The 15,213-nt window shown below is 35.9% G+C and overlaps 1 protein-coding gene across 1 annotated transcript; it reads right to left on the bottom strand.

Annotated features, from left to right (window-relative positions):
* Positions 1 to 2,772: 2,772 nt before the first annotated feature.
* On the bottom strand, positions 2,773 to 13,727 carry LOC583847 (exosome complex component RRP45). The gene is made up of 12 exons (XM_030980307.1): positions 13,558 to 13,727; positions 12,273 to 12,367; positions 11,576 to 11,695; positions 10,501 to 10,603; positions 9,419 to 9,556; positions 8,624 to 8,706; positions 8,307 to 8,439; positions 6,751 to 6,839; positions 6,075 to 6,221; positions 4,322 to 4,560; positions 3,782 to 3,863; positions 2,773 to 3,451 (listed from the first exon to the last, which is right to left on the bottom strand). Exons 1-12 carry the CDS (start codon positions 13,615 to 13,617, stop codon positions 3,304 to 3,306), a joined length of 1,437 nt encoding a protein of 478 aa, XP_030836167.1. The 5' UTR covers positions 13,618 to 13,727; the 3' UTR covers positions 2,773 to 3,303.
* Positions 13,728 to 15,213: the final 1,486 nt, after the last annotated feature.

The raw sequence follows: 15,213 nt of genomic DNA, 5'->3' as shown, positions 1-15,213 counted from the left end.
CTTTTCCCCTCAATATGTAAGAGAAAAAAAAGCATTGTGGACAATCATAACCCCCCAAGTGTCAAGATATGCTAGTTTTATGAATTTCGCACATCCATTGTATTATACAAGGCATTTGTGACTGTATTTAGTCATCGTTTTATAATTGTTAATTCTCCTACCAAACAGTATACATTTAATTTGAAACTGAAAAGTATTTCTTGCTGGTTGTAAGCTATCTTAACCAAATATCTTGTTAGATAACAACATTCAGCTTATTTTTTTCACAATACTTAAATCTGCTGCATATGTAATTGTGATTTAGATTTGGTGCTTCGAAGACCTAGAACAGGTTTCTGACAATTACCTGTAAAATACCAATGCTAGTTGTGAGTCAGTTCACCATGCCAAATGCGCTTAACATCTGTTGATAGCTGGGTTGTAAATATGACAACAACTGTTGATAGTTGTGGATCTGATTTGCAACTCTTTGGAATCTTTAGTTGCGGCTTTTAAGTACATGTATTGGTAACTTTAAGAACATGATTTACGACTGATGGTCCTAGCAAATGAAGACTGTGGTGAAATAATGGGCAAGGTTTAGAATGTTTTGGCTTTATGAATATGTGTCCAGACATAAACTTTATGTAAGGCAAGTATGGAGTCACCTGTTGTGTATAGATGTTTCTATGTGTACAGTGATACAAGGGGGCAATTACTAATTAGTGAAATGACAGAACTTACCGTAGGTGTAATCATGAGTATTCACAAGTTCTCAACATTACTGAAGCACAGGTTCAAATATCTGCAATGCATATAGGACAGTTTGTCTTACAAATCCACTTTTACATCATTTGAAAACAAAATGTTCTTGAAGACATCTATCCATGTCATATTCATTGAATTCTGATCATATTTTCTTGCATGGAAGTTGTCTTGCACGATGCCGTATATAGTTTGTGATCATTTCTGAGGTATTGCACTTTAAAGTTAAAATGTTCGTGTACCAGTTGTGTTGTATGAGAAGTTATACGAGCATAAAATACATGTGCATGGACTTTCGATCATCAACATTTAGGTTGTAGATGCGTTAAAGTACAATATAAGCAGTTCTACATCAAGAATATAATGCCTTTTCGGAAAGATACGTTCATACTTACATCATATTTTTGAATCGACTTGAATTGTATGTATTCGAGTTCTTGTTGGTCACAACTCAAGTTTCCAGCATTGGACATAGTAATAGCACAAGCTTTAAAATAACAAAGTTTTTGTTTGTAATTATTCATGAATTTTCCTGTGTAGATAACTGTTAAAGGGGTTCAAATGTAAGCTGTTGTAATTGCATACATAAGTCTATAGTATGGTTTGAAAATAAAACAAAAACGTCAAAAAATAATTCATTTTGTGTTTGTATCAGCTTTTGTGTGATCTACTTTGACATTGTTTGGATGCATAGGTACAATTGTACCTGAGTTTTGTCATAATCCCTGTTAACTACAGAAGAAATCATGAATGTATAAGAATGTGTGATAGTTGAGGAAGAAGGAGTGTCTGTGTTTTACAAGTATGAAACGACCTCCAATTTGTACTTGCGTCATAGAAAATCATATAAAAATCGCAAGTGTGAAGTGATACTTCTCCCCCAAATTTGGCAAGATAGTCTACAGTATGAATAGAGAGCATATCTGTGATGGTATAATATGAGAAAAGGATTGTGAAGATACATAACTATTGCGGAACAAAGAGAAAAAAACACTTGTATCTTCTATAGGAAACAATGCACCTCCATTTCTCCCTCTCACTCTCCTTTCCCCCTGCCATTGTACCCAAATAGGATATTATCAGGCTTATAATAATAATAATAAAAATAATGCATGTAAATTAAAATTCCTAATGAGCTCGTACCCATCCCAATGATAAGTGCCTCATCACAATAATCATTCAACTACATTTAAAAATTCCAGGGATTTCACTTGTTATCATATCTCTCCTTCATATAACTCATATACATTCACTATTCCAAAGTAAAATTTGTAATATTTTAGATTGCCCAAATCTCACACAACCAAATCAAATTTCATTTTGACTCATTTTCATGGTTGTCCCAGCAATCAAGGAAACCACAAATATAGAGCCTTTTGTATGGATATGCTCAGCAAGGAGATACTGAATCACTAGAGCAATTATCCACTCACACAAGAATCTGAACATTTGTTTAACTTGTAAATCAGTCATCTTTATTTAAAAAATCCCACATCTGTGTAGGTAGCGTGAGCAGCAATGCATACTGTAACACTCTCATGAAGTCAGAGTGTTTGTGTGTAAACCAAAGGGATATCTTAGAAGTTTTAATGTGGTTTTAATCTACGTCACAATCCACTGACCAAATTGCCAATTTGAAATATGCACATATTTAGTGATCTCATTCCAAACATTCATACTTCTCTTATTTTTGGTCTGATTTATTCAAAACTTTCACCATTCTGTTCATCTTATTTATCTGCTTTCATAAAATGAACTTATTACAAGGGTTGGATTGCGCTTTACGATGAAATAAAGAATAAATGTCTTACCGAAGGATGTTAGTGCAGAGCTGGGATTCGAACCCTCAACCCTTGAATTGAGGGTCAAGTGAACGAACCACTACACCATGACACCTTCAAATACACTGTTATTCATACGAGATGCAGCAAATGCTGCTCAACACCACATTAATCCTTAGCACTGGAGGATGAAAAGATGATTGTTGGACATTTTTATAACCATGTAAACAACTTTAAATAAATCCTCTTGATACAGCAGCTCTGACTGAATTACATGGAAAGCTCAGAATGCTAAGCATATTTTGGGGTATCTCCAAAGGGAAAATAAAAGTTGAAAGCAGTTTTTGTGAATGAGAGCAAGAAATAAGAGAAATCAATAAGCAGACTTTTTAGAACATCCAAAAAATACATGTATATAAAGATATAAGATACGGCATCTTAGAGTGAGCTGAAGGCAAGAGTACAAATCCCACAAAATGGAATTCATCCACATAATTTGATGGTCTCTTGAGAATATTTGGCATACAGAGGGAAAAGTAGGCGTAGTCTGCACAAAGTTTCTAGTCTACCCCTCAGGTATAGAATAAACAGACGAACTGGAATATGGTAGAGGTGAGAAAATCCAGTAGCTAGCAATGATAGCAAGAGTTGTCAGATCCATTCATTGCTGAATCTGGATCAGTCTTCAAAACTAGTCTGTCAAGCTGCTTCTCCTCCTCTGGACTGGTGTTCTTCATACTTGTCTGTTTGTCCTTTGCATTATCTGTATTTTGTATCCTCATGGCCTATCTTTGATGTTCTGCTCTTTCTTCCATTTCTTCTTTCCTCCTTTAGCTCTGGTGTTTCCTCTAGATTTAGTCTTGTCTGAGGGTTTTTTCAACGCAGCTGTAAGATCCAATTCTTCTGATAGTTTCTGTGATTTTGTCCTGAGAAGTAGAAATGGAAAGAGAAAAGAATGGAAGTTGATTCACTATCCCATTGAAAAAAAGACTATTTAATGGGTATCCCTTTATTTTTTCCCATAGTCATACTTGTACTCTGATATTGTATTCAAGTTAGTGTTTTTCTCCTCTTCATCTGTAATTATTTGTAACTTCAAACGGCTATATGCAGCCTATTAAAAAAAATATGTTGATCATAATAGCAGTCAAAGATGACTATTAATTAGCTTTTCAATATTTGTATCTGTTCCCACCCTCTCCCTTTCACTTTCCATCCTTCACTATTCTTGCTGTAATCCTTTGTTTCCAACTTACCCTTGAATAACATCAAGATCAGCATTGTCTAATGTGAACGTTTCCTCTTCTTCACTGTCTGATACATAAGCCTTGGACTTTCCTATAAAAGAAATAGAAGCAATAAATAATTATACTGGTTAAATACAGAAAATATGTAAAAAAACATGATTATTCATAAGCTTTCATTTTGCAGTGTTCCCAATACATGATAAATTAACAGCAATGTCCTATTTTTAAAGACCATAATCTTGTATTGTCTTAATTTTGAGCGCTTATTCATCAGGGATTAAAATGATTCAAGAAAATGGAAACAGATTAGATTAGACAAATAGAGCAAAGAGTAAACAAATTCATCATTCTAACTAACATTAACATCTAAAAGTCTTATTTTTAATATTCATATATAAAATGCAAATTTCCCAGCTATCTTGGACAACTAAATGAATACAATTTTCCTTCATACAATTATTTTTTTAAAATCTGAAAATAAACTTGTACAATTCAGCTTCTGGAAATAATTTACCATTATGAATAATCTGTGATGCAAATCCTCTTTACCTTTTCTTTTGTCTTTAGCTTTAGGTTTTGTTACAATCATCTTCTTCTCCTCCTCCTCCTCCTCCTCCTCTTCATCTTCATCTTCTGATCCTATTGCTCCTTCCATCTCATCCTCCTCCTTACTGTTTCCATTCTCCTCCTCCTCCGCTTCGTCTGCATCACCATCATCAAGCCAAGAGTTTGTTAACCCGTCTCCTATCTGACCTAATCCAGGCTTTTTGATTTCTAGCTTGCTTGATCTGATGACAATGAGCAGGTTCAGGAAAGAGTTACAAATATTATCCATCAACAGCCATGTTACAAAGCCTTAATCATGGTGTTAAAAGAAGCTTTCAGTTGTGAAAACTCTACAAGTATGGACATCTAGAAAGAAAGTCCAATATGCAACGCAGGTATGGCTGTCCATATTGTGCCTTTCAAAAGTTGTGATGCCCTTCGAATCAAACAACAAAAATATTCAAAAAAACAAAGAGAGAGGGAATGAAAGGGACAGAGAGAAGGCACCATAAACAGGTGATAACATTTCCTCCTGCACTTTTTCCCTGTAGTACATTAGGGCCCACTCATTAGCTGGACTCAAGCTAGGACACTGATTCAGAGCTATAACTCCATGGGAGTGTTTCACAAAGACTAAGATCAACTTTAAGTTGTACTTAAATATGGCAGGCAGTTCATGCCACTGTTTGCTCTCACCATTTACTGGCATTTGGTTCTCTCAAGACATACAAATCATGGTCACAAATCCACAGAATTTGTATTTTTTGATAATTCATTATTGAAGGTAACAATATTATCTAAAGATCATAATGGTGAGAGCAAACAGTTGCATGAACGACTTGTCAGATTTAAGTCCAACTTAAAGGTAATACAAAGTTTTGGGAAATTTTGAAAATTGGTTGGATAGTGAATCTTTACAATTTTGATATATTTGGATGTTTTATAAGCACTGAAAAATTTAGCCCCTAAAACACTTCTGCTTTCGAGAAAAATTGAATATAAAAATTTACCAGTGCTTCCGGTAAATGTTGATAAATTTCAAATAGCGCCTACGGCCGTGCAATAGAAGCTGCGACCATGAGGATTTCAGAATATGTAGTTGTGATATATAATTTCCAAATGAGAATAGCTAATCGGTCAATTTTTTTTTCAAAAAACATTGTTTTATAGCTTAATTAATATATTGGCCTTGAGAGGGAGCTATACAACATTAAGAGTTTATTATTTATAATTTCATAACTTTAGACTCGATTTCAACCACGACAACAATCACTGAATATTGTAAGATCGCATATGCTTCCAATATGTTCATTTGAACCAAATTCATGACCCCATACCAAAACTTTGTATTACCTTTAAAGTCGATCTTAGTCTTAGTGAAACATTCCCCAAGAGTTTTATTTTTGTTAACATAAAGACCATTAGTGTCTCTCATAGCTCTATGAATATACAAGAACCATTCTCATTCAGGAGGCAATAAGTTAAGTGTACATGTGGTTACTGGTTACGATATTACAGTAACAACCAATTCATCAAATAGAGCAAGAAAGGTAGAAAAGGAATGTATTAAAGCATCACTGTACTACCTGTAGCTACTTGCTCCCTCTATATAGAAAACAATTCCTTATCGGTGACCATTGGTCCCCCGTGAGCCTCTTTTTCTTATGTTAATTGAGAGCTGAGTTAATGTCAGTGACCACCCTGGGTGGTCTAATCCCTCCTAGCCAAACTAGTACAGACGGTCTTTAAAGGATACACTTGTTCCGGAAGTTCAGCAGTCTCCATGATACGGCTGACTTCATCTTCTACATCCGATGTGTCGAGGGTCTGCTCAGGAATGACTTTACTTGTGATTGACTTCTTAGGATGGGACTCAGCAAAACCAAACTTCTTACCCTCCGCTCTGAATCAAAGAAATAGGCAACACCCTCATACATTAAACAACGAGAGCTTGCTCATGAGAATAATTTTGTTTTGTTAGGTATATCGACTTCTAGATCATTTTAGAGTAATCTTCTTACAAGAGTGGAACACAACAACACCTAACTGAATTAAAAACAAAATTATCATTGTTTCATTTCTCAGTATAAAATTTATTTCAAACTTTGCCACTGTGAAGAACCGTTTCAGTGATGCCAAAAATGCTTTCCTGTCAAAGATGTATCCGTTATACTCACCTCTTTTAGTCTTCAGTTGTGAATAGTCCAGTGCACTAATACTTAATAATATCTCACATAATTCAAGTCTACTTGTTCAATAAAAGATGACCATTTCTGTTTCTGCTTTAAATTAAAGAATCCAGTGACAATTTAACATAATTTGAATTCATAAACAAAGAAAAAATATTTTATGACTCTTAAATGCACTCTTACAAAAATTCCTTTACAAATTGCAAAAAAAAAGGGGTTTATTTCAGAGGAACAACAACTGACCTTGCTGTTTTATCTTTCTCTAGAGCTTGTTTGATGAGTTCTGTAAGCTCTGATACCTTCACCACACCAATCTGACAACATCGTATGATCTAGAGGTAGATGTCAAACAAGTTGATATATATTTCATTTAATTCCATTTCTTGAATCAAATATCAATGGATTTATCATAAAAACCTGTACAAAAATGTAACTGCTATCAGCATTTCACCTCCTTGAAAGTTATCTTTCTTTCAATTGTTACTTAAATATCCAATGTATTAAAAATGCAGCACTTAGCTACAGTAGATTATTTTAATTACTTAAAAGTAGAAATGGCAAAAGATGAACAGAAGCACAAATTACTATGAATTCACTAGTAAATGTACATTCACCACAAAAAACTTTATTCTGAATTATTTCCAAATTATAATCAATCAATATTTCCAAGTACATTTGCTGATTCGTCTATTACAGTAACAAGTTGCATCTTGTTAGATTTAATAGCTTTATCACTACACATAGCATACATATACTCATGTATCAAATTGTCACTTTATACAGTAGACTAGTACACTGATAAAGACAGGATAATAAACAATACCCCTCACTCCCCCCCCCCCCCTCCCCATATCCTGTTTCTAATCATTAGAGGTCTTCTACTTTGTGTAGACTATTGCATGTACAGAGGATCAACCAAAGCTTAGACAGGAATCTATCACTGGCACTCATTGTGAACGTTCTAGCAAGATAGTACGAGAGAAAACCTGTAGGTCCCGTGACCAATCTCTGGGAACAAAGGTTTGAAAGTGTTTTTGTGTTCCCTGATGAATACCGAACATTTTTGACTTGGCTGCCCCCTTGAAAATCCCAGGCATTTTCGTGAGGGGTCAACAAAGGTTACACAGGGATAGAAATTCAAATAGTTCCAATCGTGTCAATATGCATATCAAATTACTCGTCTGGTCATAAGGATTCCAAAAATGTATAGGTTGTTATACCTCCGACCTTAAATGAGGTCCTACTAAGATGTACGGACAGGTTTAATTGGTAAGCTCAATGGTCCAGGATATAGAGGTGTTAATAGAGGAAACTTTTGTTTTGGCAACTATTGTATGGGCATTGTAAATAATGATACTCTGTTGTACACACATTTTATTACCAGAGGTTTGTAATACGATGAATGGATGTAAAATATCTGATAATTCATAAACTGTTATAAGAACAGCTGAACAATTTTAAAATGACTTGGTTTGAATTTTTCACAACAGTCCCCTATCAGTAGTCTATCTGATAAAAATAGTTTGATTTCGAGGGGTCAGTGACACAAAGACGTAACTCTATTTTGAGAAAAAAGTTGTTTAAAGATCGAGGTCCAATTGGGCCTTAATGAGTTAAGTCTATGTTTCACTAGCCATTGGCTTCAATGAGGTGTGGGGTGGAGTTAAGTATTTTTGTTTCCTGGAAAGCCCACATTTTTCTGAACATCTTGATATCAAATACTCATTTAGGCAAAATTTGGAGTTATGTCTTTGTGTCACTGAACCCTCGATTTATAAGTTGAAGGATATTGATCTTACCTGCTCTTTGAGTATGAGCATACTACCAGTGACCTGCATCGTACATAACTCTCTGTGAACGTTCATACCAACAACCATCGTTCCCTCCATCACCTTCTCTTCCTTCTCGGTTGGATCTACAAGTAACCTCTTCCTACAAAATAGAACAAGAGCAGATATATTACGAGTGCTTTAAATCCCTCTGAGATCTACCAGAAACCTTTTTGTACAGAACATTATTACAACATAATATAAGAAGTGCTTCTCTTTCTCTTTAAAACAGAAATGGACCAATTTTGTATAAAACTTACCAAGTCAAAATATACCTTAAAACTTACCCTTTGTGATAGAATGCAAAGGTAACACAAACAGGTATATGATGAACATTGAGAGGTACAGGGTCTCTGTCTTGTGGTGAGTGCTGTAAGAAAACAAAAAATACCAGGTAAAGAGTGGCATTAGTAAATGCTTCCTACAAAAATAAGACTTTTTACAGTGGAATAAACATGATTTGATTTATAATATGGGTGAATAGGTATTGTTCTATAATCAAGTAATTGTGGTTTAAATACAAATCAAATTGTAAATATGAATTAGTGAGGTTCAGGGCTAAAAGACAGGGAAAGGGGGGAGGGGGTGGTGGAGGTTGTCTTAACCTACTATTTCTTGGGTCACCCTTGTGTTTATACTTGATATTACCAATGTGGGCTAGCACCGTATTTACTATTATACTACAGTACCTGGCCCTGGACAACATACAGGGTTAGCCAAGCATTGGTGACGTTATCCTATCATAGGGTTACCCTTGGGTAATCTTGTGTAAAGAAAAAAACATTGTTTATTCAAGAACAGTCTGGGTGTCACAAGATAAGGATCAAGGATACAAGTGTGAACTACCCCACCCCCCCCCCCCCCCCCCCCCCCCCCCCCCGATGATTGGTATAGAGCAAACAATAAACCTGGCTAAGGGAATACTGGACAAAGTATTCAAGGGTTACAGCATATATGTTTCAACTTTGAAATGCAGATCAACAAATTAAGCATGACACTTCAACTGAGAAGGGCCAACATTCATTAAAAAACTTAAATATTTAAATATGTAGTCTTGTAAAATTTATGAATCTAAGACTTACTATGGTGACGCTCTCTCCAATTACAGTCACATCTGGTCTTCTGAAGTGTGATAGAGCTGCTAAGGCAGCTATGCAAGCTGAGTCTAATATGTTACCATCATGATTCAAAACGTGTACATCTAGTCTTATCTTCCAAACCTAAAAAAGATGTGTTATAGGAAAAGAAATATTTAGAATGCAATGTATACACAACAATAATAATAACAAAGGAATTTTATATTTGAAACTAATAAATAGGAATAAGGTGATTAAACTTTCATAACATCCCTTGTTGACAAGTCATTCCTTCCTCATTCTTTAATTAAACAAGAAGAACAATCAGAATTTCCAACATAATACTCAATTTAATCTAGAGTAACATTTGGTTGCAAGCCTTGTATTGCTTCCTAATTCACATTCATAAAATTTAGCTATCCGTCTAATGGCTGATTTTTTTAGTAACCTTTTCAATTTCTACAACACACGTTTCTCCTAGTGATTCCATCTTGAGCTATCAGCTTCATTTATATAGGCATGTTAAGATTACTTAAAGGGATCTGGTAACTTTGTCTTAGATCCTTTAGAAATAATACTTGATTTAGCTCATGCTGCAATGATAATTATAAACCTTTAGGTCAGTCAGGATCAGGAACTCCATGACTTTTACAAGCCGATCGCCTGTCTGATTATCAAGATATTAATGATTGGAATTAACGGTTTTCATAACACTACAGTCTATTGGGGAAAACGAGTATGGTAAAACCGGTCACTCAAGATTTTTAATCTTTTGAGGCACTTCTTCATCATTTTGAAGCACGATTTTTTTTTTAGAGCTTCAATATTATACCATATCACAGTCACTGGTAACATGTAGGACCGTGTATTTCAGATTTAACATTGTTAAACGATCCCTTTAATTATAAACTTATAAAAGTAAAGACTTCAAGCATAATTCCTTGATGATTGGAGCATAGTAAAGAATATATACACAATAATATCCATACAATTGATTTAAAAGATAATATTGGAATAAAAGGGATAAAGGTGGGAATGTCCAAGAATAAATTGAAAGACTTTACTACATAACATGTATTGGAACTAACCTTTTCACCAGCAACAATGCACAATGATTCCACATCCACTGCTCTTGAATCTTTGACAGTCCTCTCAAGTAATCTGTTTAGCTCAATTCCATAATCAGATAGTCTGAAAGTTGATAAGAAGGAATAGCAGGAGATTAATACATTGCTTTCCCATCAAGACCTTTATATTTTGTGTACCTTAAACATTCAAATTAACAACACTGATTACTACATACTGGGCAATTCCACGGTAACGGAAGGACACTCAGACAAGATTTTTGAACTTCAGGTTCATACTAAAAGAAATGTTTTATTAGTATGTATTAAACTATGGGGAACAAAATGTGTTTCAGTCAAGTGGAAAGCTTCATCAACTTCACAAAGTTTGGATAAACACTAATTAACTGGAAAAACCATGTCCATTTTTATGTCCTTCCGTTACCGAGATAATTAATATGCACATTCTTAAACTACTTAACTATAATGACAGTTTTTTTGGGGAGAATTAAAGGCACTTATATAGGTATTATATCTGTACTGTTTCACATCTTATACTAATAAAACAGTTCTTTTAGTATGAACCTGAAGTTCAAAAATCTTGTCTGAGTGTCCTTCCGTTACCGTGGAATTGCCCTACTAATAGATTAATGAAGTACAATTAACAAATTTCTCCCTGAGAAAACAAAGCAATAAACCTACTTATAGTTATAACACATGACAAGGTGAATATTCATCAGTACATGTCTTCTTCCTCTTCTGTTACACTGTGGTAAATTGAAAAAATAAAAAAATAAAACATGTATATTTATTGAATTAATGTTCTGTAATTTCTTTCCTGTTCCTAGCTTTACAAAGGGGTGTAAAACTGAAAAATTATTATTATTATTAAAAATATAAAAATAATAATAATAATTTTGTTTATTTAAAAAAAAAAAAAAAATTAAAAATTTTTAAAATACTTTTTTAAATCAAAAATTCTTTATTTGTAATAATGCACACGAAACCACATCATTTCAATCTATAGTAGTTTGATTACAAAAACAAAAAAAACACAATACAGCAGGTCTGCAAATAACCAAAAGCTCATAATTCTTACCTCCCTGCTTCAAAGGTGGTTGATGCCATAGGTGAGAGTTCAAGGTTCACGAAGAGTTGACCTTCGTTTGGTCTGTTTTCCTTGGGTTCAACAACTTCACATGATACCTGGGCTAAAATCCTGCATTGATAGCAAAAAGGAAAAGTAGACTTGTACATTCTAAAAATCTGTGAAAACAGTTAAATCTAATTTAAGGTCTTTAGTTTATATCAATGGTGCAACCCACTGTAATAACTTTGAATTACAGTATGTCGCCTCAGTTATCACTTCATTTTGTTTAATGGATTCCCAAACCATATGCAATCTAAGAATCAAAATCACCATAAATTCTTTTGAAACTTTAAGTTATCTAATCTGCCTAAAATTTCAAAAAGTCATGGGCTTAAAGGCCCACTGCACTACTTGTAGCTACTTGCGCCCTCTTACAACAACCAATGCCTAATCGGTGACCATTGGTCCCCCATGATCCTCTTTTTCTTATGTTAACTGAGAGCTGAGTTGATGAGATAACCACCTGTCCAGTGACCTTGCAGGGCGCTCTAATCCCTCCTGTAAACTATGGCAGATAAGCTTTAATGCACATTCTTAACAACAGATAGACTCATTGCATATCAAATTCATGTGTGAATCTTGTTATTTGTAATTCTTCTTGCTAAAAATTGAACTTTGGTTTAGAACGAGATACTATCTGAATTACCTTGTGTCACCCATATGCACCATACAGCATCCCCTCTCTACACCAAACTCTATCTTGGTTCTTCTGTAGTCGTATGGTTGCCTGCCATCAAGTCTCTAATTCAAAGAAGAACAAAAAAGAAGAGAATGATCAAAGAAATAAGAATAAGACACAAATTAGTCCCAATTCATCACACAAATTTAGACAATTTCTAATATAAGTTTCCATCTTCCATTCCACTCATGCATGTATGATATCAGGAATAACCTTACAGGCTTACACCATAGACCTCATCCTGGTCACTATTTTTCGATGCGAAAAATGGATTCTGCGTGATAACCCTAGTTCACCGAGAGTCTGTGACCGTCTAATTTTATGGGTTCTTCTTCTTCTTCTTCTTCAAGATAATCTGCCTCCTTCAATACTGAAGATTCTTGCAGATGCCGTATACTCGGCCTGATTGGGGTGTGCAGGTGGACCATTACACCGAGGTTTCCCCCTACTCTTATACGAAAAGTGCAATGGGTTCTTAACGTGCAAGGGTGGTGACTCTCCTGTACACGGGGCCTCCATTTAACGTCGTATCCGAGGGACGGAGTGTTTTCCACTTGACATAACCTGCGTCTATGAACAAGGGAAGGGGCACGTTAACACACAACGCAGACTTCAGTCATCCGCCTTGGTGGGAGTCGAACCCGGGATCTTTAGGTAGATAGGCAGATGCTTTACCAACTGAGCCAACTCGCCTCCTGTCCGTCTTCCTAATTCTCTGTACAAAGTCAATGTAAAATGCATCAAGAAAATCATAGCGAATTTTTTCGCTGAGTTTTTTCGCATCGCCAACTCAACGTGCCGATCGAAATATGAAACATCTGCTAAAATGCGGACGATCCTTATTTTTTGAGGACGCGTTAACGAATATGATCCTCGTTTATGCAGAAAATCCTTATTCTCTGACCAGCGCCCCTACTCTTTTACCTACTGGGCAGTCACAGAGCTGATCGAGTGCAGTGCATATGCAACGGCAACGCAATTACGCTCACAACGTCAACAGAAAAAATAATTCAATGGATAATCTACAGTCGTAAGAAAAGCAGAATATAAATGTTGACAATGTTCTCCATTTGTTGTAAACAGACCACCAACATAACCAAGAAAATGCTCATATAAGTTATTACTAGTCTAGACTCTAGACTTTCTAGTTCTATGAATGATTACACACCAGGCTAACACCGATCTGAACAGATGGGACTTAATAAAATGATCTGCTTAATATATGAGCGATTTGTACGTCATTAGGGTATACCTTTGATTCCTCGATCGCTTTCAGAATAAAGTCTTCTTCTAAATTTGATAATGCTGTCATGGCGGTAACACAGTATTTCAAGAAATGCAAATAAAAAGCAACGACATCACTCTCACGTGCGCTGTCGGACGAGTAAATACAATCCCCCTATCAAAACTGAAGAAGTCGACTACTTTTAGTTGAGAGAGCTATCTATGGTGTGGTCTAGAAGAGAAAAAGAAAAAAAGAAGTAAATAAATCAAGAAAGTAAGAAAAATAGGTAGATAAATAGATATATTAGATAGACAGAAAGAATAAAAGAAATTAAAAACCCAGCGAGAAAGAACGAGAAATGTGAAAAAATATGTTAGGACATGTTGTTGAAAAGCATTGCCTGGATTTGGATGTACTGACGATTAAAAAAAGGGGACACAGAAAAGAAAAATGTCAGCAATACCGGTACGTGCGCATGCCAGTTAGGCATACCAAAGGGTTAATTAATATTGGCTAAACAGAAGATGGTAAAAAGTAGGCCACAATTTTGTTGTGATTTGTAGTGACCCTACCCGATCCCCAGTAACTGACTGAGGATAGAACCGGTGGAGGGGGGGGGGGGTGGCCATAAACTAAAACCGAGCATAAAACTTTAAACAAAAACTGATACCCGCCTACCCTGAAGCACAAGAAGCTTTATCACTGCCCTGTGTAGGAGGCAGGTGCGTGCGCAGGGGGGGGGGGGGGGGGGTCAAATTTTGTGTGTGTTTGTGTTCTGGAAGAAGAAAAAAAACTTCAATTTTTTAAATAATTTACCCCCCCCCCCCAAAAAAAAAGTGGTAAAAAAAGGGTGACCCCCAAAAAGGTGACCTTACCCCCCCCCCCTCCTTTTCAGGACAAAAATAAATAAATAAATGTGCTCTTACATCCCCCCCCCCTCGCTTATTCAGCGGCTGACTGAGTCGTTGCGAAATTTTCGGCGCGATTTTCAAATTTTAAACACCTCCTTCGAAAAAATCCTGCGTACGCGCCTGTTAGGAGGTACAGGAGCACATGCATATCTCCACGCAAAATCCAAATCCACATAATATGTGTGCCATGCTCCGGCAAAAAACTTATTACTTTAGTTTTTAAAACTGAAATAACAGAAATGTTGATGAGAAAATAAACTAATATGGTTAAAAATTTCAAATTTGTGTGCAAAAAAATGAAACAAAGTTCCGATAACCCTTAAACGAGTGACAGAAATGTCAGCTGGATTGAAAAATGTTCCTTAGAAACTTGTGTCCCCAAAGGGCAGAAGGTAATCCGTCGGGGCGAGCTTAGCTCAACATGACAGTCACAAAGTCGAGTGTCTCTCCAAACAGGTAAAGATGTTCAATAAGTGTGATTATATTAACCCAACAATATCAGTCAAGATTACCTGTGAGCAGGCGGGTACGCAGGGGGGGGGGGGGGGGCAAGGGTGTCGATTTGTATCCGTGGTTGGGGGGATGATAGGTGCCAAAATATTTTCGGCAATGAATCAAAGCAATCAAGAGGTAGAAGAGTGTGGCCGGGTTGCACCCCTCCCAAAGGGCGTAGCCAGGAGTCACAAAGCGCGCAAATGGGGTTGGGTGCAGGGAGGGCCCTCCCCTGCGAAGCGCGGAAGCGTTGACGTTTCATTTACTTATTAGAGAAAGA

The sequence above is a fragment of the Strongylocentrotus purpuratus genome, unplaced genomic scaffold, assembly GCF_000002235.5.
Source record: "Strongylocentrotus purpuratus isolate Spur 01 unplaced genomic scaffold, Spur_5.0 spur5_scaffold_11, whole genome shotgun sequence".
Taxonomy (NCBI): Eukaryota; Metazoa; Echinodermata; class Echinoidea; order Camarodonta; family Strongylocentrotidae; genus Strongylocentrotus; species Strongylocentrotus purpuratus.
This window is presented reverse-complemented; position numbering and strand designations above follow the sequence as displayed.

Coding starts and splice junctions, on each gene's coding strand:
- LOC583847 (XM_030980307.1), bottom strand. CDS start 13,617: ATGACAGCATTATCAAATTTAGAAGAAGACTTTATTCTGAAAGCGATC. Junction 12,368..13,557: donor AAGCGATCGAGGAATCAAAG/GTATACCCTAAT, acceptor TCTTTGAATTAG/AGACTTGATGGCAGGCAACC. Junction 10,604..11,575: donor ACCACCTTTGAAGCAGGGAG/GTAAGAATTATG, acceptor ATCAACTTTCAG/ACTATCTGATTATGGAATTG.